Raw genomic sequence first — 23,721 nt, forward strand, 5'->3', positions numbered from 1 at the left:
TAGGCCCAGCTGCTTCCTCAATGACCTTTCCTCCATCATAAGGTCAGTCGTGGAGGTGTTTTTTTTGATGCTGGCACAATTGACGATTCTTCAGATGCTGAAGCATTTTGTGCCACATCAGCAACGTTCATATTGATATGCAGCTATTAATATACATGCTGCACAAGTGCCAAGCAGTGACTATGTGCAATATAAGAGAATACCCTTGAGGTTCAAAATTATTAACATTGCCCATTTCTGGTGTGTTGTTATCTAAGGGATTACCTTGACCACATCTTAACTTGATCAGCCATATAAACACTTTGGTTACAAGAACAGATATAGAAGCATAGGAGGTAGGAACTGGAGGAGGCCATTCAGCCTGTAGAGCCTTCTTTGCCATTCTTCATGATCATGGCTGATCATCTAACTCAATAGCCTAATCCTGCTTTCTCCCCATAACCTTTGATCCCATTCGCCTCCAAGTGCTACATCTTGTTGCCTCTTGAATACATTCGATATTTTCACATCAACTACTTCCTGTGGTAATGAATTCCACAGGCTCACCACTCTTTGGGTGAAGAAATGTCTCCTCATCTCCGTCTTAAATGGTCTACCCAGACTCCTCAGACTGTGATCGCTGGCTCTGGACACATCCGCTGTCAGGAACAATCTTCCTGCATTTACTCTGTCCAGTCCTGTTAGAATTTTATAAATGTCTGAGATCCACCCCCCCCCCCACCCCCCGCCTCTCATTCATCTGGGCTCCAGTGAAAACAGTCCCAACCTACTCAATCTCTCCTCATAATTCACACTCGCCATCCCCAGAATCAGTCTGGTAAACCTTTGCTGCACTCCCTCGAGAGCAAGACTATTTTTCCTCAGAAAACGAGTCCAAAATTGCACACAGTATTCCAAGTGTGGTCTCACCATGGCCCTGTGTAACTGCAACAACACGTCCCTGCTCCTGTACTCAAAGTCTCTCGCAATGAAGGCCAACATACCATTTGCCTTCTTTACTTCCTGCTGCACCTACATGCTTACCTTCAGCAACTGATGCACAGGGGCGCCTAGGTCCCACTGCACAATCTCGTCTCTCAATTTACAGCCAGTCAGATAGTAATCTGCCACCTTGTTTTTGCTTCCAAATTTTCCAAAAACCTCTCATTTTTCCAAATTCTACTGCATCTGCCAATGATTTGCCTACTGACACAACCTGTCAAGATCGTGCTGGAGTATCTGTACATCCTTGTCACAATTCACCCTCCCACCCAATTTGTTATCATCTGCAAGCTTGGAGATTATACATTTTTCCCCTCATCCAAATCGTTAATGGACATTGTGAATAGCTGGGGTCCCAGCACCGATCCCTGTGACATCCCACTAGTTACTGCCTGCCAATTTAAAAAGGACCCATTAATTCCTACACTTTTGCTTCCTCTCTGCCAATGAGGTTTCTGTCCATCTCAGTGCACTTCCCCCAATTCCGTGCACTTTAATCTTGCATAATAATCTCTTACGTGGGACTTCATCAAACGCTTTCTAAAAGTCCAAATATTCTACATCAACTGGCTCCCTCTTGTCAACTCTACAAATTATATCTTCATAGCATTCCAACAGATTTGTCAAGCATGATTTCCCCTTCATAAATCTACACTGACTCTGTCTGATCCCACCACTGCTTTCTAAATGTTCTGCTGCACAATCCTTCATGAATGAGTAGCAGAGAATTCTGCGACTGTAACTAACCACCTGACTCTCAAGTCTGTCAAACATTTAGCATCTAAACGTCAGGGGTGTGACAGAATACTGTCTGGCTGTTTAGATGCGTGCGGCTCCAATACTCTAACATTCAGGAAATCCCACATCATCTCGGACAAAGCAACCTTTTGATCAACACCCCAGCACCATTTGAATCATTTACATCCTCTACCACAATGCACAGTGGGCAGCAGTGCATATGAGCTACAAGATGCCACTGTAACAACTCACCAAGCCTTATTCAACAATATCTTCTGAACTCATGACCTGTGCAACAAGGGTGCTAGGTATACAGAAGCACCACCTCCTGTAGGTTCAAATCTCAAATGGCAGCTGTGAAATTTAAGTTCAGTTCATGGGGAGTCTGGAATTATTAGCTAGTTACATTAATGGTGGCACAGGAAGTTATTAATGATTTTAATAAAAGCCCTTCTGGTTCGCTGGTTCTTTAGGGAAGGAAATCTGCTGTTCTTTACCCGATGTGACCTTCATATGATTTCAGACCCCCAGGTGGCTTTTTGTTATTCATTCATGGGATTAGGGCATTGCTAGCTAAGCAGCATTCATTGCCTGTCCCCAATTGCCCAGAGGTCAGTAATGAGTCAACCACATCGATTCCTAGCTGTCCTCTTGAAAGGGCCTCATAAGCCACTTAGTTGAAACGATGAACAGCAAGTGCTAGCTGTGCAGCAACATCTGCATAACTAAATCACTGTTCCTTTACTATCACAAGATAAAAGTTTTCGGGCTTGTTCCCCAACAATACTGTGGGTGTATCTGCACCAGTGGTTCAAAAGGCAGCTCACTACCAAATTCTCAAGCACGATTGTGCATGGCCAATAAATGCAGGCCTTGCATTTCATGAGGAAATGAAAAAAAAATCATTAGTTGCCAGTTGAGAACTTTTGGTGCTTTTGCGTACAGCCCAGGACCTTGTTTTCAAGGGGTGTTATGAAGTTTTGTTTGTAGAATTAGACCTAGAAAGTACTTCAAGGATGCAATTGTGCAACCCTTCATTGTGCAATCCCTTCTCACCAGTGTTCCCGGCTTGAGGTGAGCCTAGTATGTTTTTGACAGAACTCTTAAAAAGTAGTAGTTGAATAGCAAAGTGTGGGCTATTTTCTAGAGATGCCACTGTGTGAAATGATGCCTCTTCGGAATTGCATATATTTTGGCAGATTGCAGGAGGTCTGGTGTGATCTTTTATAAGAAGGAAAGCTACTTTTATGTAGTTACAGTGCTTTTAACATAATAAAGCATCCCAAGGTGCAACATAAGAGCAATGTTAAATAAACATTGTCACAGGTTCATGCAAGGAGACTGAAGCCAAAAGCATAGTTGAAAAGTTTGATTATAAGGAAGGTCTGGAAGGAGAAGACTTAAGGAGGAATTGAAATCTTGGGGCCTGGACAGTTGAAGGCACTGATGGAAATGGTGGAGAAATTAAATTCCCATTAAGCAGGAGGATGCATTTGACGAGTGCAGAGATCTTGGAGGGCTGAAGGTTACAGAGATAAAGTTGAGGCCATGAAAAAAAAGTGAGAATTTTAAATGAAAAAACAATATGCTGGAGAAACTCAGCAGGTCTGGCAGCATGTGTGGAGAGACAAACAGAGTTAATGTTTCATGTCCAATATGGTGTTTCTTCGGGACTCAGTTTCTGTCGAGCAGACTGGATGAGGATGGGAGAATTTTAAATTTGAGTCCCTTATGGAAGGGCGATTTTTCAGATTGTCGAGTCTGTTGTATATCTGTTGTTCTATGGTGTTAAAAATATCACCGGCACCAGTGACCTTAACTTGTTGCATTATTAGGTGTTGGTGCGTATGTCAGTCCAGATATGATGGTTGCAGAATACTCAATGCGGGAGAAGTTACCACCTAATCAGTACACCTGGTCGTCAAGGGGACCTTGGTAAGAGTCTGAACCAGCTATTTTCCTTCCTTTGTTATACTGAGGCTCGAACAAGGGCATAAGCTGAAAGTTCTCTTCAGCAAAACGCAGTTATTGCAATATGGAATGTTTCCCCTTAGCGGAGAATGTACGAGGTAATGTTACTAGATCAGTAATTCAGGGGCCAAGGCTGCCAGGATGACACATCCTGTGGATGCTGGAAACAATACTGTGTGTGCTGGAAATCTAAAATAAGACCCCACCCCCGAGCATCAAACCATCATCTCCAACACCATCCATGACCTCATCACCTCAGGGGACCTCCCACCCACAGCCTCCAACCTCATTGTTCCCCAACCCCGCACAGCCCGTTTCTATCTCCTTCCCAAAATCCACGAACCTGCCTGCCCTGGTCGACCCATTGTCTCAGCCTGTTCCTGCCCCACCGAACTCATCTCCACCTATCTGGACTCCATTTTCTCCCCTTTGGTCCAGGAGCTCCCCACCTACGTCCGTGACACCACCCACGCCCTCCACCTCCTCCAGGACTTCCAATATTCCCTGGCCCCAACACCTCATTTACACCATGGACGTCCAGTCCCTATACACCTGTATTCCTCATGCAGATGGCCTCAAGGCCCTCCGCTTCTTCCTGTCCCGCAGCCTCGACCAATCCGCCTCCACTGACATCCTCATCCGCCTAGCCAAACTCGTCCTCACCCTCAACAACTCCTCTTTCGATTCCTCCCACTTCCTACAGACAAAGAGGGTGGCCATGGGTACCCGCATGGACCCAAGCTATGCCTGCCTCTTTGTAGGTTACGTGGAACAGTCCCTCTTCCGCACCTACACAGGCCCCAAACCCCATCTCTTCCTCCGTTACATTGATGGCTGTATCGGCACAGCCTTGTGCTCCCCAGCGGAGCTCCAACAGTTCATCCACTTCATCAACACCTTCCACCCCAATCTCAAGTTCACCTGGGCCATCTCCAACGCATCCCTCACCTTCCTGGACCCCTCAGTCTCCATCTCAGGTAACCAGCTAGAAACTGATGTCCGTTTCAAGACCACTGACTCCCACAGCTACCTAGAATACACTCCTCCCACCCTCCCTCCTGCAAAAATTCCATCCCCTATTCCCAATGCCAATGCCTCTGCCTCCGCCGCATCTGCTCCCACAATGAGGCATTCCACTCCCGCACATCCTAGATGTCCAAGTTCTTCAAGGACCGCAACTTTCCCCCGACAGTGTTTGAGAACGCCCTTGACCGTGTCTCCCACATTTCCCGCAACACATCCCTCACACCCCGCCCCCGCCTCAACCGCCCAAAGAGGATCCCCCTCGCTCTCACGTACCACCCCACCAACCTCCGGATACAACGCATCATCCTCCGACACTTCTGCCATCTACAATCTGACCCCACCACCCAAGCTATTTTTCCATCCCCACTCTTGTCTGCCTTCCGGAGAGACCACTCTCTCTGCGACTCCCTTATCTGCTCCACACTGCCCTCCAACCCCACCACACCCGGCACCTTCCCCTGCACCCACAGGAAGTGCTACACTTGCCCTCACACCTCCTCCCTCACCCCCATCCCAGGCCCCAAGATGACCTTCCATCTCAAGCAGATGTTTACCTGCACATCTGCCAATGTGGTATATTGTATCCATTGCACCCGTTGTGGCTTCCTCTACATTGGGGAAACCAAGCGGAGGCTTGGGGACTGCTTTGCAGAACACCTCCACTCGGTTCACAATAAACAACTGCACCTCCAGGTCGTGAACCATTTCAACTCCCCCTCCCATTCCTCAGACGACATGTCCATCATGGGCCTCCTGCAGTGCCACAATGATGCCACCCGAAGGTTGCAGGAACAGCAACTCATATTCCGCTTGGGAACCCTGCAGCCCAATGGTATCAATGTGGACTTCACCAGCTTCAAAATCTCCCCTTCCCCCACTGCATCACAAAACCAGCCCAGCTCCTCCCCTCCCCCCACTGCATCCCAAAACCAGTCCAGCCTGTCTCTGCTTCCTAACCTGTTCTTCATCTCACCCATCCCTTCCTCTCACCTCAAGCCGCACCCCCATTTCCTACCTACCACCTCATCCCGCCTCTTTGACCTGTCCATCTTCCCTGGACTGACCTATCCCCTCTCTACCTCCTCACCTATACTCTCCTCTCTACCTATCTTGTTTTCTCTCCATCTTCGGTCCGCCTCCCCCTCTCTCCCTATTTATTCCAGTTCCCTCTCCCCATCCCCCTCTCTGATAAAGTCTCTAGGCCCGAAACGTCAGCTTTTGTGCTCCTGAGATGCTGCTTGGCATGCTGTGTTCATCCAGCTCCACACTTTGTTCTGTAAGAACAAAGTACTTGGGGAATCTCAGACAACAAGGTCTAGAGCTGGATGAACACAGCAGGCCAAGCAGCATCAGAGGAGCAGGAAAGCTGGCGTTTCAGGCTTAGACCCTTCTTCAGAAATGAAGGAGGGGAAGGGGGTTCTGAAATAAATAGGGACAGAGGGGGAGGCGGATAGAAAATGGATAGAGGAGAAGATAGGTGGAGAGGAGACAGACAGGTCAAGATGCAGAGATGGAGCCAGTAGAGGTGAGTGTAGGTGGGGAGTTAGGGGAGGGGATAGATCAGTCCAGGGAGGACGGACAGGTCAAGGGGGCGGGATGAGGCTAGCAGGTCGGAGATTAAGGTGGGGCTTGAGGTGGGAGGAGGGGATAGGTTAGGGATCTGGATGAACACAGCAGGCCAAGCAGCATCAAAGGAGCAGGAAAGCTGATGTTTTGGGCCTAGATCCTCCTCCAAAAATGGGGGAGAAACTCAGCAGGTCAGACAAATTCTGTGCAGAGAAAAACAGAGTTAATGTCTTGAAGCTGCAATGGCTCTTCTGCAGAACAAATTGCAGGTAGCCCGTGAACTCAAATTCTATCATAGCACTTTATAGTGACAATGAAACCTTTGTCATTTTTAAAAAATGCTTCACTAATATCCTTTAGGGAAGAAAGTCTGCTAGCAGTATCTGGCCTATATGTGCCAACAGACCTACAACAATGTGTTGATTTGTAACTTCACCCTGAAATGGCTAAGCAAAGCACTCAGCTGTAGAACATTTATGGATGGGCAACAAACGCAGGCCTTGCCCTCAAAGCCCATATGTCATAAAGAATATAAACAAACACCTACTTCAGTTGTGCAACTATTTTTTATCTTTACGTGACAAAATGCCTTCAGTGTCATTTTTGAAGTTTTCAATTGACCCTTAGTGCTATGTTTTTTTCAAGTGAAGATTCCCGGTTTCCATTACCCTTTGTGAGATTAGGTCCTTTCTTGTGCCAAAACTAATGAATTCTAATTTTTGTGGTATGTGTTCCTTTGTTTTGAAATCCATTCCTCGAGAAAATAATTTATCTTGCTATACCTTGCCTGTTTTAATAATTTTAAACATTTCATTGTGGGAGTAGTGTCACCACGCAGACTACGAGAAGAAAGCTCAGCATCGCTATCTCAAGAACAGTTTGGGTTCAGCAATCAATGCTGATTTTTTTGTCAGTGATTCCCACATCTATCATTAATGCCCTTCATCTCCCAAAGTAGATTTAAGTTTAAATTGTACCTTAATCAGTTGATATTTTTAAATAGGGTCATAAACAGATTAAACAGCTAGTTCTTGCTGAATGTCTGCCTCCTCCTATGTTGCAAAATTTATTTATTGTTTAAATATAACTTCAAGGACTGTGCCAAGGACCTGTTTGAGCAAAGCAATTAGAGCATCTAGCGGAATAGTTCTGATGTAGCCATCAGATAGAGAGTACGTGTACAAAGAGCACATGTTGACACCTGTGATTTCCCATTTGACATATTCTCCCCATCTGACGTTCTCAGTTTTGGGTTCAGAATGTTGCTGGGTCTGGAGGGTTTGAGTTATAAAGATAGGACTGATAGGGTGGGAATTTTTTTCACTGGAGCACAGGACGTTGAAGGGTAACCTTACAGAAGTTTATAAAACCACGAGGGGCATAGATAAGGTGAATATCAAAGGTCTTTTCCCTAAGGTAGGAGAGTTCAGAACTTGAGGGGGGGCACATGTTTAAACATAGACATTGAAACATAGAAGATAGGACCAGGAGGAGGCAGGTCAGCCCTTGAAGCCTGCTCAGCCATTCTTCATGATCGTGGTCAAAGTGAGAAGAGAATGATTTTAAAAATGATCTAAGGGGGAAATTTTTCATAGAGGGTGACTCATGGAATGAGCTGCCAGAGGAAGTAGTATCTGCAGGTACAGTTACAACATTTAAAAGATGTTTGGACAGGTACATGAAAAGGAAGGGTTCAGTTGAATATGGGCCAAATGCAAGCAATTGGTAATTAGTTTAGTTTGGGAAACTTGGTTGGCATGGACGAGTTGGACTGGGGGGTCTGTTTCCGAGCAATGTGACACTGTCCTTTATCATTCATGCAGATAATCAACAAACAATCACTTCCATATAGTTCTGGTTATCAACCTTTTCCAGTTTATACTTCGATGTACTTTTAAAAATGTTCTTTAATACCTATCCATTTTGATTGTTTTGTATGTGCAGCATATTCCACAACAAATGCATTCTGGTGTCTTGTAATTTCTTTAATTGTAGACGTAGAGTCATACAGCACAGAAATAGACCCTTCTGTCCAACTTCTCTGACCAGACCGAGTCCCCTTTCCCAGCATTTGGCCCATATCCCTCTAAATCTTTCCAGTTCATATGTTCATCCTTGTAAATATTGTAATTGTACCCACTTGCACTGGTAGCTTATTCCATTCACTAATCACCCTGTGTGTGAAAAGTTACCCCTCAGATCCTTTTTAAATCTTTCTCTTCTCACCTTTAACCAATGCCCTCTCGTTTGGGACTCCCCACCCTGGGAAAAAGACCTTGGCTATTCACCCCATCCATGGTCCTCGCGATCTTATAAACTTGGATAAGATCACCTCTCAACCTCTGACACTCCAGGGAAAATAGTCCCAGCCTGTTCAACCTCTCCTGAAATTATATAGCTTTCTTCCTTTGAGGGTAAAATAAAATGTTCAAAACTGAGGTTAGCAGATTTTTCATAGCCCATGGATATTACAAAGGTTGCAACACTGAACCAGGTGGCTGGTGATAAGATGCAGATCAGCCATAAGCAAATTGAATGGCAGGACAGCCTTGAGGGGCTTAATAGCCTTCTGTTGCTGTGCTTATATTCCTGCTGATAGCCCATGTTCTATCTGGAAGTGCCAATTGACTGCCCCAGTGCACTGTCCATTGCTCCTGACAGAAGCCACCAATCAGAAAAGTTCCCCAGATGTCCTTTTAGGCTATATTGTGTTAAAACAATTTTTACAAAAAATTAACATTGAAGCTGTGGTGTGAGTTATCTTTCCCTTTGTACGCTTTGATTTACCTTGTCTTTTCATGCTGGAGAAGTTAATAACTTGAAGGCCGTTAACATCAGATGAGGTGCTAAACTGAGTTCCATTGCTAATTCACGTGGGCAGTGCAAGATTTTATGTTGTTCTTGGAACTGGGGTAGGTATCGTATCCTACATTCATCTTCCATTCAGGTGCATTGATGTTAGCTCTGCGTAGCATGACTGGTGTGTTTGATGACATTGAGCCATTCAACTTGAAAGTATTGCATTTTATCAGTTGTTCTAAACGAACAGAAAACATTTGATTTAAGGCTTGACAATTCCTCCTGCCAGCTGTTGCTGTTGCGTTCTCTCTCTCTCTCTCTCTCTCTCTCTCTCTCTCTCTCACTCTCTCTCACACACACACACGCTTGCCCCCCCCCCGTGCTCGCACATGCTGTCTGGATAGAGTTCCAGATTTTTCACTACCTTTTTGTGTAAACAGTTTGTTTCTAAATAGTCTATCTTTGATTTTTTTTTCCTAAGGTAGATCACCTCTTCTATATACAATCAAATACATGTCAAGTGTTGCAAAGTTGGGTTGAGTTCTTGTGGGTTGGAAGGCAGAATTTGATTGTTGTAAAACATTGGTGTTGTAAAATGTTAGTGTTTATAAAATGCTATGGGGAAGGCAGTGCATGGTCCCTTTAAAAGATGATGTGCTTTTTCAATACTTAGAGATTCAAAAAGGATGCTGGGGGTTTACAGGCACACACAGTACCTGAATTGAAACATTTGAATCAAAAGGCTGTACTGTTAGCAAGCAAAGGAGCATTTTTACCAAGACAGCAAGTTATTGAAATGAAACAGCATACCCATTAGAATCTTGTTTTATGCTGGAATGGTTAGCAGATAGAAGGTTTATTCGTAGTTCAGTTAATTTGTTCGCTGTTAGATTGTTACTTGTTGAGTATAAAGTGAATGTCAGGGATTTATTTTATTTAGCCACTACAAGTTGCGGAAAAAGCAGGTTTGCATCACTTTTTACATTCCTTTTTTAACCAATTATAGGGTGAGGTGCGCTTCTCTGGGTGTGTCAGTTTTAGTTATCAGAGCGGAGAGGCCAACTTATACTTTATAACACAAACGTATGCAACCTCTCAGCATAATTAATACCCATTAAGGCCTGTTGAGTCTAAGTGCAGAAGTTTGGCACCCAGAACTGAAACAAGTACTTCAGAATTGAAGAGCAGCCACCTTTTTAAATTCAAGTCTCCCTTGAAGGCCAGCGAATAGCTATTAATCTTTTGTACCTCTTGGAAATAGAGTCCACTTTGTTTTCACACCTCCTTTTATAGTCTGTAACCCTGTTAAAGTTCATCATCCTCAGGTCTGTATTCTAATTGGTGCCACATGCCATTCTACCACCACACCTGTACTTATGATCTGTTTTTGCTCTGAGTTGAGCAACATTGTGATTTTAAAATTTTTGTCCTTGTATTTCATGGATTTTCCTTTACTATCTCTCTAACCTACTCCAATCCTACAACCTTTCAAGAAGTCCGCAGTACTGCAATTCTGACCTCATGTACAATTCCAGATCTCTACCCTTCACCACTTGTGGCATGTTCAGCAGGCACCTTGTAGATGATGGCACTTTCTCCAGGTTTTATTGCTTTATTGGCCTAAACCAAGGGTCAGTACCCTCAACAGTATAGCATTCCCATAGTATCTCACCAGGAATGATAGCTTAGATTGTGTCCTTGATAAGTAAGTTTGGAGTGGGGCTCAAACATCCAACCTTCAGACTGGGAGGTGAGAGTACTGGTCATCGTGCCACTGTATTACTGTTTAACTTCAGATTGTTGATTGTATGTGCAATCAACAAGGCAAGACCAGTGTACAATGAAGCCTCTGCTTGCCCCAGATTAATTTATGTTTGCAAAAGGAAGCAAGTGAGTGATTTTGACATCATGGGCTGACGGATGATAGGATGGTAGCATTGGAGAGGATAGGATGTGATTTATGGCACTTGATGCAAGTGTGGTCACATACGTCTATTCGTATTTAAAGGGAAGCTCCCCGAGTCTGTAATCATTTAAGTGCAAACCTATATACACCAGGAATCTGTTGAGGGTTGTCAGTATATACAAGGGGTCTTTATGGATGTACCAATGTTTCCCAAGTCAAATAGTCATTAAAGTTAAGTTCATGTTGAAAAGTTTGAAAGCCGCAGAAATACAGAATAGAGCGGAGTTTGAAAAACAGAGTCCAGGTGAACCAGACTGTGTTTCAGTATTGGTCCTTATCACTGCTACCTTGCCAATGTACTGCCAACTCCTAAATCCTGAAACAATTTTATGGACCAATATTTGTGATTGTGATCAAACACAGAGACTGCTGGAGAAACTCTGACAGCCTTTGTGGAAAGAGAAACGGTTAATGTTTTGAGTTCGGCATGACTCAGCTTCAGATTCCCCAAACTTGTGATTGGGATCCCATGTTAGCGCATAGTTGGTACGGTGATGCACCTTTACTGCACACATTCTATGATTATCATCACCACCTCAAGAGCCATCCTTTGGTTCTGTACACTTCAATATTACCTCCTTTTGCTTTCTTCCCAGCTTTATCACGTCTTCATCTGTTAAAACTTAAACCTTGGTCTAAAAAAGTGTATCTTATTTCTACCTCTGCCAAGGCCAGCATTGAGTTAACCAGTTGTTTTTGATTGATTAGTGTTGATGGAGCATTGGGAGTGTGTATCACTGCTCCAGGTGGAGCCATTGCATCGGTTCCCAACTGGACACTTCGAGGCACTGAACTGATGAATGGAACTTCAATGTCCTCTCCTAATGCCTGTGGAGGCATCGCTCTGCTGATCTCAGGTACAGCACTGAGTATTCTGGGGCTTTTGTGGTATAAGTAGAGGAGAATCTGCTTGCAGTTTCACATTTTAACGCTCATTCTGCTCCTGTCATCCACCTGAAGTACCAGGCTGCCTCTGCTCCTTGTATTATTTTATTGATGCTAAATCATTCTGTTTGCTTTCATCTGCGCCCTCTCAATGTCTCATTCATTTATTTGGTGGTATAGTTCTTATCAGTTGCCAAAAGAACACGCATTCTTTCAAAGTCTTTCGTCCTGCACTTGAGGAATATCTGCAAGAATCCCAGTTTCAGGGGAAAATAGTATTTATATTGTATGAGAGAAGAGAACTAATTGGCAGAGGCACAAGCCATGGACAATGCACCAGTTAATGATGATTAACAGTTAAAATCAGGCTTTTGTTAAAATTTTAAACCAGGCTGCTTGACTCTGGTCATGAAGTGAGGTTACATGAAACCAGGTTATAGTTCAACAGATTTATTTGAAACCGCAAGCTTTCATAGCACTGCTTCATGGTCAGGTGAAATGAAGAGAAGCACGCAGTCACAGAATTTATAGGCAGAGAGATTAAAAACATCGTACAAATGGTGTGAGTGGAGTGTCATCAGGCCGAACAACAAGTCTCTGCAAGTGATCAAAAGCCTCATTCAGTGTGAGTAAAGTGGCTCCACATTTGAATGGCCATGGCCTCGCCCTGGGAAGTGAACCAGTAAATGGCTGTCACTCATTTTGTTGAGTTGAAACAGGTGGAGTAATTCCTCAATTGGACATATTTGTTATATAATCCTGAGTGTGTGAAGAATTACATTGACAATCAGTGTTGAACTGTCAGACAAGCTCACAGTATGTCAGACTTGGATGAATTATGAAGTACATACATTAATGCACAGGGTCCTGTTGTTTGTAGACAGAGGGGCAGTTTATGTGCACAATCTGTCAGACCGAAATAGACTGTACTGTGTCCAAGTGCTATTGCTCAAGAGATTTGTAAAGCAGCAAAACTCTGACCATTTTGACACAGTACAGCTATCACAAAGACTGAAAAAGCTGGCATGCTTTTCTCTGGGGAAAAAAAACAGTGGGGTGAGCTTATTATTGCAGGACTCCAGGAACGATGTGGAGAAAGTGTCTTATGGAACTAAGGGCCATATAAGACAGCCACTAATAAATTCAATGAAGAATTCAAGAGAATGATGAGAATGTGGAACTCCCTCCCATCAGGCAAGGTTGAGTTATACTGTGTAGTTATATTTCGCAGGAAGTTAGATAAACACAGGGGAGGAAAAGACTATTAGTAGGATGAGATGAAGCAGGATCAGAGGATCCTTATGTCAATCATGAACACTGACGTAGGCCAGTTGGGCCAAATGATATATTCCCATTTTGCAAACTTCTTTGTAATTCTATTTATCAATGCACGCTGCTGTTACTCCTCAGTGTATATCTCTCAGTGTTTTCATATAAGTAAATTGAAAGCTTCATTCTGAACAAGTAATCCCAGCAAAGATCCAATTGAACAGATTAAATCCATGCTTTGAAATCAGCCTTAAGTGTCCATTCATTGGCACTTGTGTACATTAGCGGGTTTAATTCCTGTCACACACTTGGCTGTGAGAAGTGGGCTGTAGGGAGTTGCACTGATATGTAGAGATCACCATTGTGAAATGTAGTTGCGTAAATGTTTGAGAGTCAAGCTCTGGTGATAAGTAAAATTGGCTCTTGAAATTGAACCCATTTTATCAAATCTCACCGTGGGTGGCCAGACTGTTACGATGTTTAAATCTGTAAATTTCCATACTTACAATAAATTAAATCTAGCATGCTGGCATTTTGACTTAATTATTCATGCATAAATTAATTATTAATAACGGATTTATTAATTAGTAAATATAGCATGCTATAACTTTAATACACTGCGCACAAAACTGTGAAACTTTAAACATTTATGAAAATGTGATAAATGTGGCCATTACCATCAAGTACATTATGTAGAATTTGCAGCATAGGAACAGCTCATAGTGTGATCCCAATGCACCTGCAAGGACAACTTCTTGGTCGGGTGTTCGACCCAGTAGCTTAAGTTGGAATCAAATCCAGACTTGTTACTGCTATGCAAAGTTTTCCGAAGGTTCCAGTGATGATTTGGGATTGATGTGCAAGTTTTCCATTAATAGGTACATGAATGTCATGTCATCTAAGAGTTCACATCCATCAGGCATGAATAAAGCAAGATTAAAATTCCAAATCTGGCTTACTCTTGTGTCTAACTGAGTATCATTGTTAGACACAACAGTAAGCCAGACTGGCCCTGAAACAAAATCATCTTGCTCAAATCAGTGAGCTGTGCTGACGTGTTGACTGCTCAACAGTGGGTTGAGTTTGGTTGGTTGGAGATTTTTGCTGTGATTTAATGCACCCTCATCCCAGCTTTAATCCTGATGAGCATTGTTGACAGAATCCAATATGCTTTATCCTCAGCACTATCTTGAGGGCAGTTAGGGATAGACAATAAATACTGGCCCAGCCAATGATACCCACATTCTATGAAGAAATATATTTTAAATATTAAGACATGTTCATGCTAGAATCTTACTGTTAACCACTGCAACATCACTGACCTGGAGAGAAGCATAAATAATCTTTCCTCATTATTGCCCCTCAGTTTACATCTGCAACATAGTATTAAATCTTATAGCTAAGAAATAGACCATACAACACCATGGATTTATAACAATGTTTATGCACCACTCAAATCTCCACTCAACCATACTTCAGCCGACCTTCTCTTTCTTTCTCCCTTGTTTGTCTAGTTTCTTCTTAAATGCATTATATCCCGTCACCTCACCATGTTGAGGCAGGATCTAACTCTTCACCACTTTAAGCGTAAATGGTTTCTTCTGTACTTATTGGATTTGTTAATGGCAATCTTATATTTGCCTATTATGCAAAATGATTTGTGCCATGTTGCATTTTTTGTGAATACTTGTATTAGCAAAGCTGTTGTTGTTTCTGTCAATACTTTAGCTTTGAAAGCAAATGGCATTTGTTACACTGCACACTCAGTGCGACGTGCTCTGGAGAACACAGCATTGAAAGTGGAGGACGTTGAAGTTTTTGCACAAGGCCATGGGATCATTCAGGTAAATCAACCAAGTTAGCAATCCTTTTGGACACCTTTGTTGAGTCAGTAATGTATCAGTAGCTCCTCTCAGGTTCAGGAATTAATTGGCAACCTGTTTTAAAAGAAAATCTCACATGAGCTGGTGATTTGTTCATCACTTTGGCCTGTGCTCCTCTGTTAACTGGGTGTCCATCATTTCTGACTCTCAGCACCCACCCATCAGTTTGTGCTAATCTCAGCTGCCTGTATCCTGGCTGACACCAAACTCCACTTACTCGTCGCTGCTGTGGGCTCTTTGTTCAATAACATCATGATCTTCAGAATCTCGTTGTTTGTTTCTTCACAGATCTCACCCCCTTTGACAATTACCATTTGCATAAATCTCTGCTATCTGTACACTTGTCCCATTCAGGTTTCTTATGCTTCCCAACTCTCTCTATCCCACCACTGATGGCTATGCTGTAAGCTCCCAGGGCCTCAAACTCTATAATTCCCTTTCTGAAGTAGTCCAAGAAGTTCCTTAAAACTTACCGCTTTATATTTTTCTTCATTTTTCTTCATAGATTGTTGTATGCTTTGGAGACAAATATTGACTAACAGTAAACACTGTGAAGGCTGTTGGGAGATTTTACCACATTATAGGCATCTAAAGATCCAAATAGTTGTGATGTTATTGGCAATGATTCAATAGTCTGATTACTCGACTACACTTCCTCAGCTTATCTGCTGCTGACCTCCTCATTCATTTCAAGAGAGCCAGAATACAAGAAGAAGGATGTACTAGTGAGGCAGTATAGGGATCTGGTCAAACTGCATTTGCAATATTGTGAGCAGTTTGGGCCCTGTGTGCCAGGAAGGATGTGCTGACATTGAAGGGGCTCCAGAGGAGGTTTACAAGAATGACCCAGTGGACGTAGGGCATATGAGGAGCGATTGAGGAGTCTGGATCTGTACTCAGTAGAGGTTAGAAGGATGAGGGGAGAATTTGATTGAAATTTGCAGAATACCGAGAGGCCTGGACAGACTGGATATAAAGAAGATTCTTCCAATAGTAGAAGAGAATAGGACCTGAGGGCACTGTCTCTGAGTGGAGTGGTGACTCCTATGAACTGAAATGAGGAGGAATTTCTTTAGCCAGAGTGTGATGAACCTGTGGAATCCATTGCCACAGAAGGCTGTCGAGCCACGTCACTGAGTATATTTAGGACAGAGATAGATAGGTTCTTGATTAGTAAGGGGATCAAGGGTTATAGGGAGAAGCCTGAAGAATGGCGTTGAGAAACATATCAGCCGTGATTGAGTGGTGGACTGAATGGCCTCTTTCTCCTCCTGAGGTCTCCTTTTATGGTCTCATTCATGCCTTTGTTACCTTTAGGCTTGACTATTCCAACATTTTCCTGGATAGTTTCCCACATTCCACCATCCATGGACTGGAGTCACCTGGATTTCTACTGCCCATGTCTTAAGTCACACCAAGTCCTGTTTCCTGATTACCCTGTGCTTCCTGACCTACATTGTCATCCAGTCATGCAACATCTTGATTTTTTTAATTTTAAAATCCCATTGTGGACCTGCCCCCTGCCTTACTGTGATGCCCTGCAGTCCTGCACCCTCCCTCACAACACAGAGATATGTGCAGCATTTGCATTTTGACTATTTGAGCAATTTTACTCCACCATTAAGCTGCCTAGATCCTAGACCCTGTCATTCCCTTGCTAAATTTCCCCACCTCTTGTTCCTCCTTAAGTTATGCCTCATTGGCTACACTTTGGATCCTCTGACCTAATCTCTCCTCATGTGGCTCCGTGCCATACTTTGTTTCAGCTGATCCTGCAAAGTGCCTTATAATGTCTTTGTTTTGTTCAAGGCACTATACAAATAGTGAAGGCACTATACAAACCCTCTGATGAAGGGTCTAGGCCCGAAACGTCAGCTTTTGTGCTCCTGAGATGCTGCTTGGCCTGCTGTGTTCATCCAGCCTCACATTTTATTATCTTGGAATCTCCAGCATCTGCAGTTCCCATTATCTCTGATACAAATAGAAGGTTTTGTTTTGAAGCATTGCGGGATGATTTACTGTAGTACACATGTTGTGTAAATGCAAGATGTTGTCTTTCCATGTAATCAGAAGACAGTTCATTTATTTAGATCACCATCATTATCACATTCCCCACCCCATGTATTTTTCTGACTTTGTTCAATGGTTAATGAATTATGCGCCTGTCCTCATCTCATCTTCCCCCTATCATGCCTGTTTCTTCTTTCAGAAGCAAAACATTTTACATGTCTTCTCTCCTCTCAAATAATAATTATTTGTGTTGTTGGTGTTATTAATGAAATTCAATTTGATGTGAAGTTCTCATCAGTGATGATCAGTTTTGTTAGGTGGGTGTATTAAAGGGAATGAAGCAAAAATTAATTATTAGAGTTGAGATTTAGATCAGCTGTGATCCATTTGAATATAATAAAATGTATTTAATAGAACGACAGCAGTCTGATTTGATGGGATAGTAAAATATTGAGAGACAGAGACCACACCTTCAACTTGTTTATTCTGCTGTTTCTGGCAGCAAATGTAATCAAACTTGCCCAGTCTTCACCTCTTCCATTTTCCTCATTCTGACTGATTTTATTGTGTTATCTCTCCCGTTTGACTGTTCAGGAACTAGAATCAGAGATCATGCAGCACAGAAGGGAGGCTGTATGCTGGCTCTTCAAGCTATTTAATTAGTCCCATTCTCTGTCATTTCCCCACGGCCCTGAAAATTTTCCGCCTTTGTAAATTTATCTAATTTTCTTTAGAAAGTTACCACTGAATCTGTTTCCACTGCCTTTTCAGGCTGCACATTCTGAAACATCACCCTTCTTTTTCCAAATAATTAAAACCGTGTTCTTTGGTTATGAGCACAACTGAGAGTAATAGCCATTTCTTCCAATTTATTCTGTGAAACACCTCATAAATTATGTCGATCTTCAACCTTCTCAGCTTGAATCTGCACATAGATCTCTCAACGCTGATGCCATTAGAGTAAATCTCTTTATTACCCTCCATAAGATCGTGAAGTCCTTTCTGAATGAAATATGGATTGCAGAATAGTGCACAATATTCTGGTGTGGACTAACCTGTTTCCATCTGGCCAGAGCTGTCAGGTCAGGGCACTGTTCAGTGATAATAATGAAAGAAAATTTGTGCCATGTATATAAAACCATCAAACATTAGAGTGGAAGTAGGCTATTCAGCACATAGAATCTGCTCTGCCATTCAATGAGGATCATGGCTGATCTGGTAATCTTCAACTCCACTTTCCTTCTATTTCCCCGTAACCCTTGATTTCCTTATTGATTAAAAATCTGTTTATTCTCAGCCTTGAATGATCCCTGCCCTTTGTGGCAAAGAATTCCACGGATTCACTACTGTCCATGCCTCCTTGTCTCTTTTCTAAATGAGTGACCCTTTATTCTGAAATTATGCCACCTCATCTTAGATACCCAACAAGGCAAAACAACCTTCCTGTATCTACCCTATCAGGCTGTCAAAGAATCTTTTATCTTTCCGTATCTCTCACCCTTCTAAGTTCCCATGAGTACAGACCCAACCTACCTAACCTCACAAAACAGCCTATGCATACTCAAGATCAGCCTAGTGAACTTTCCCTTGACCTGCAATGCCACTAAATAGTTACTACAATATTCACAGGTGACTTGACAGGTTTCAGATCAGGCACAGTGCTAATTAGTCAATGATGTGAGAAGTGCTATCTAACACTACTGATCCCTTGGCTACTGGGTTTCCGTCATGAGTGTGTTTAATTCTTCCTGAACAGATTGAAAAGGCCTATGACTACCTCAGCCAAAATGCCTCTGTAAAAAGTCATCAGTTGGGTTTCAGCATCAAAATATTACACCTTCGTGGAATCTACCTCCGGGACCCAGCATATCTATCAGTGCCAATTGACTTCTCTGTTTCTGTGGAGCCAGTGTTTCCAGAAAATGCAGGTATGGAAAACATTAATACAAGAGGAACATGAGTTTTTCCAGTACGTGGTTTGGGTGGTTTTAATGGACTGTGGCTATTTCATGCAACTCCTTTACCATGACAGATTAATAGAAAGGCCCATTTAAAGGGACATGAAAGTGTGCCCAAGACAACAACATTTAGGAGATTATTCGAGTTTTTCTTTGAACATGTTGATTGTCCAAGAATACCAGTCATTTCACTTTGGCAGTGCTCTGAAGCATGTTGAAAATATGATGAGGCTATCAATAAGTGCAAAGGTGTTTTGTCTTAAGCTTATGTTTTACTTTTTGTGCCAAATATTTATTGTTTTCAATTAACAAAAGTATGCGGTTGTTGTCCTTTTCACTCCTGTATTCAAAAAGCTCCAATGTTTTGTGGACCCGTCCATTTCTGCCCCATGACAGGACACTACTCGTTCACCTTAACCCAGTGCCCTGACATCTCCACTTTCACCTGTGATGTGAACCCCTCCACACTCAGCTCTGGGCCTACAACTGGACTTGAACATCTTCCTCTTCCCACATCAGTTCACAGGCAGAGGCTGTTTCCATACCAGAGCCCTCTGGTTTAAGCACTGAGTTGACAGAGCACAATAGGGGAGCATAGCTCTCAGTCAATCCCAGATCTGAGACCTTGCAACCAGAGGGTTTATACAGCTGTAGGAGAAAGACATCCAAAGAGTATGCCAGCATTGAAGAGTGATAATGCCTGCAATTTCAATCTGTGAGAAGAGTTATTGAATTTCAAGCATTGAACACAACATTTAGGAGATTATTCGAATTTTTGAACAGGCAGCCTGTTGATTGTTCAAACAAACTAGTAATTTCCTTTCAGAACTTAGTTTACAGATGACACAAAAATAGGTGGAAGGTGAAGGACAGGTAGTGTTGAGGAAGTGGGGAGACTGCAGAAGGAGTTGGACAGGTGAGGAAAGTGGGTAAAGAAGTGGCAGATGGAATACAGTGTGGGAAAGTGTCCTCTAGCAGGGAGAATAGAATCATAAACTACTTGCTAAACAGGAAAGGCTTCAGAAATCTGAAGCCCAAAGGGACTTAGGACCCGTAGTTCAGGATTTCCTTAAAGTTAATATGCAGGTTCAGTTGGTAGTTAGGAAGACAAATGCAATGTTAGCATTCATGTAAGAGGGCTAGAGTACAAAAGCAAAGATGTACTATTAAGTCTGTATAAGGCTGTGATCAGACTACATTTGGGATGTTGTTAGCAGTTTTGGGCCACGTATCTAAAGAAGGTTGTGCTGGTATTAGAAAGGGTCCGGAGCAGGTCTATAAAAATGATCCCGAGGATTAAAGGCTTGTCATATGAGCAGTTGAAGACTCTGGGTTTGTATTCGTTGGAGTTCAGAAGGATGAGGGGAATCTCATTGAAATGTACAGAATACTGAGAAGCCTCGATGGAGTGGACACAGAAGGTGTTTCCACGAGTAGGAGACACTAGGACTTGGGGTCATGGCCTCAGAGTAAAGCGGCAACCCTTTAGAACTGAGATGAGGCGGAATTTCTTCAGTCAGAGGGTAGTTAATCTGTGGAATTTACTTGCCATAAGAACTATGGAAGCCAAGTCATTGAGTGCCTTTAAGGCAGAAATAGGTAGGTTCTTGAATGGTGAAAGAATGAATGGTTATGGGGAAAAGCAGGAGAATGGGGTCGAGAAACATGTCAGTTAGAATCAATACTGTAGCAGATTTGATGGGCCAAATGCTGAAATCTGCTGCTATATCTTATGGTCTTTATGGTGTAAGAAAAAGTTTACCTCATTTAATATAGTGTCTTTTGTGCCCTGATGCTATTCTGAAAGGCTTGGAGTACTTGATAACAGGTCCAGTGCAGGTAAAAGACCAGTGAGGGGTCCAAGTGGAGGGAATATGTTGGAGATGGGTAAAAGGGTCTGTGGGATGAGGAGAGCACTCAAGTCTGAAGAGCTTGGCATGGAGGTAAAGGCAGTGGAAGAAGAGTTCAATGTCATTTTGTGCCCAAAATTCATTGAGGTGGGAGTGCAGGGGAATAAAACTAAGACCTTTATTGAGTACAGTGTTGAGCATCAGAAAGCAGAAGAGAGAGTAAGTACACAACAAGAGGTGGGGTTAGGAGAGACGATGGAGTTAAAGGGAAGGGGAGGAAGGTTCTAGAGCGATGTCGATACCTCTAAGTTGTTGCATCTTGTGTTCTTTAATACCTGAAAAGAAATGAAAAGTTTCTTGGTAGCATGTTGAATAAGGATGAAGTGGACCTGAGGGACTGGGCAGCTGTGAGCTGTTTTTGGAGAGAGAGGTTGACAATCTGCATATAGTAATGCATGGCGCAAGAGTTTGGATCTCAGGACGTGGTAGGAGCTGCTGTCTAAGGGATGTTGAACGTTACAGAGATACCTGTGATCCTGAGGTGAAACTTCACTCAGAATCCCCCTGGAATGAGCCTGAGCTAGAGGCACTCACTGAGGGATATGATGTGACAGTGGAAACGAGCTTTGGCAAATGCCTTGTCAAACACCAGGAGTGACAGCAAAAGTAATGATGGTGAACAATTTAAGAAGTTAGAATGGAAATCCTGTTGGAGAAAGGAGCAGAACCTCTTCAAGGTGGACATACTTGGAAGAAACGTAGCACTGAGTTAAATACTAAGCAAAAATAAGAGTGAAGGAACTGCAAAAGGCAGTTATTGTGGATGATAGCCAAGACAGAGGAGAAGCTGAATGAGTGATAATGAGAGCTGTGTGATAGCAGAGAATAAGTGATCTGTGTCGTTCATTATCTATAAGACCATAAGACATAGGAGTGGAAGTAAGGCCATTCGGTCCATCAAGTCCACTCCGCCATTTAAATCATGGCTGATGGGCATTTCAACTCCACTTCCCTGCATTCTCCCCGTAGCCCTTAATTCCTTCTGAAATCAAGAATTTGTCGATCTCTGCCTTGAAGGCATCCAACGTCCCGGCCTCCACTGCACTCTGCGGCAATGAATTCCACAAGCCCACCACTCTCTGGCTGAAGAAATGTCGTCTCATTTCAGTTTTAAATTTATCTCCTCTAATTTTAAGGCTGTGCCCATGGGTCCTAGTCTCCCCGCCTAACGGAAACAACTTCCTAGCGTCCACCCCTTCTAAACCATACATTATCTTGTAACTTTCTATTAGATCCTCCCCTCAACCTTCTAAACTCCAATGAGTACAATCCCAGGATCCTTAGCCGTTCATCATACGCTAAACATACCATTCCGGGGATCATCCGTGTGAATCTCCGCTGGACACGCTCCAGGGCTAGTATGTCCTTCCTGAGGTGTGGGGCCCACGCCTCCTCTCGTCTACTCATTTCTTTCATATATCCCCTTCTCTGGGTTCCGTTTCCACTTATCCGCTCAACTTTTTCCTTGCCCCAGCTTCGTCTTCAGTATAAATACAAGCTTTTCGTAGCTGCTATCAGCTCTGAAGAAGAGTCACCAGCCTCAAAACATTAAGTCTGTTTTTGTTTTCACAGACGCTGTCAGAGTTACTGATTTTAGCCAGCAACTTCTGTTTTTGTTTTGTATCTCCAGTATCTGCAGTTTTTTGTTTTAATTTAGTACATCCTGTCATACTGATTGATGAATAAATATTAGCCAGAACATTGCAAAGACCTCGAAAATCTTCCATTAAATAGTGAAATCTTTAACATTCAGCCCAGAGGATAGACAGGGTCAGGGTTTAATAGTCCACCTAAAGGATGGCACTTCTAACACTGTGCTCAAGCATTAGCCTAGATGTTTGATTAGATTAGATTATGTTTGTGCTCAAATCCAGGCTTGAGATAGCTATTTGACACTTGAATGTTCAGGTCTCCTTGTTTTATTTCATATACACAGAACACAGTGAGAAGATAGCTCTACAGATACATCTAGCTTTGACTTGCAATGCATCGTGGGTGCAAATCCCCTCCCATCTGGAGCTAATGAACCAATCCCGCCAGGTGACTGTCAGGGTGGATGCACGAGGACTCAAGGAAGGGCCACACTTCACTGAGGTCAGTTCGATGTGTTTTCCTGGATGTGTGATCATTTGACACCTTTATTCACAGTTTTTGTTTCATTTGGATTAGTGTCTGGTTGTAACTTGTCTGACCATCTGCTTTGGGCACTTTTGTTACAGAATAAATATTGACTAGAAGACAGGTGAAACTGTCTCTGCTCCTCATTTACATAACGGAACCTTTTGTGCCCACTTCCGCAGATGAGGAATGGTTTAATGTTTTGTCTAAAAGTTGACATTTTTGTTAGTACAATGCTCAGTCAGTACTGCACTGAAAATGCTATATTTAAGGGCAGAGTACCCCGTAGTACCAGCTGGAAAGCCAGTGGCAATTCTGTCACAGATCTTTTCCAGAGAACCCAACGGAATTAGGTATCAGTCAGAGAGTAACTAGCCTGCCATTGGGCCTCCTTGGCCTTTGAAAGTGAAGATTAGCTCGAAGAGCTGTCATCTAATCCGTTCACCTGTAGTGCCTCAGCTCCAGCGATGCTGCAGGAAGTGGTGGCCCATACTGGGACAATAGGAGGACAGGTGCTGCAACCAGTGAGGGAAGCCCTAGGAATCAGGCAAGTGAGGTGAACTTACTGGGGCCAATTAGTTGGGTGGAAGTGGATTGGGTGGGTTCAGGAGGGAAGTCAGGGTGTGACATGGACTTCCTTG

General features: G+C 43.0%; 1 protein-coding gene across 1 annotated transcript in view; it reads left to right on the plus strand.

Annotated features, from left to right (window-relative positions):
* The window catches only part of LOC125458958 (tripeptidyl-peptidase 2-like), a 144,236-nt gene that overhangs the window by 50,370 nt on the left and 70,145 nt on the right, over positions 1-23,721 (plus strand). Inside the window, exons 10-14 of the mRNA XM_059651318.1 lie at positions 3,555-3,654; positions 11,756-11,904; positions 14,930-15,045; positions 18,851-19,022; positions 22,899-23,056. Coding sequence (XP_059507301.1) covers positions 3,555-3,654; positions 11,756-11,904; positions 14,930-15,045; positions 18,851-19,022; positions 22,899-23,056 — 695 coding nt within the window. The remainder of the gene's footprint in view (positions 1-3,554; positions 3,655-11,755; positions 11,905-14,929; positions 15,046-18,850; positions 19,023-22,898; positions 23,057-23,721) is intronic.

The sequence above is a fragment of the Stegostoma tigrinum genome, chromosome 15, assembly GCF_030684315.1.
Source record: "Stegostoma tigrinum isolate sSteTig4 chromosome 15, sSteTig4.hap1, whole genome shotgun sequence".
Taxonomy (NCBI): Eukaryota; Metazoa; Chordata; class Chondrichthyes; order Orectolobiformes; family Stegostomatidae; genus Stegostoma; species Stegostoma tigrinum.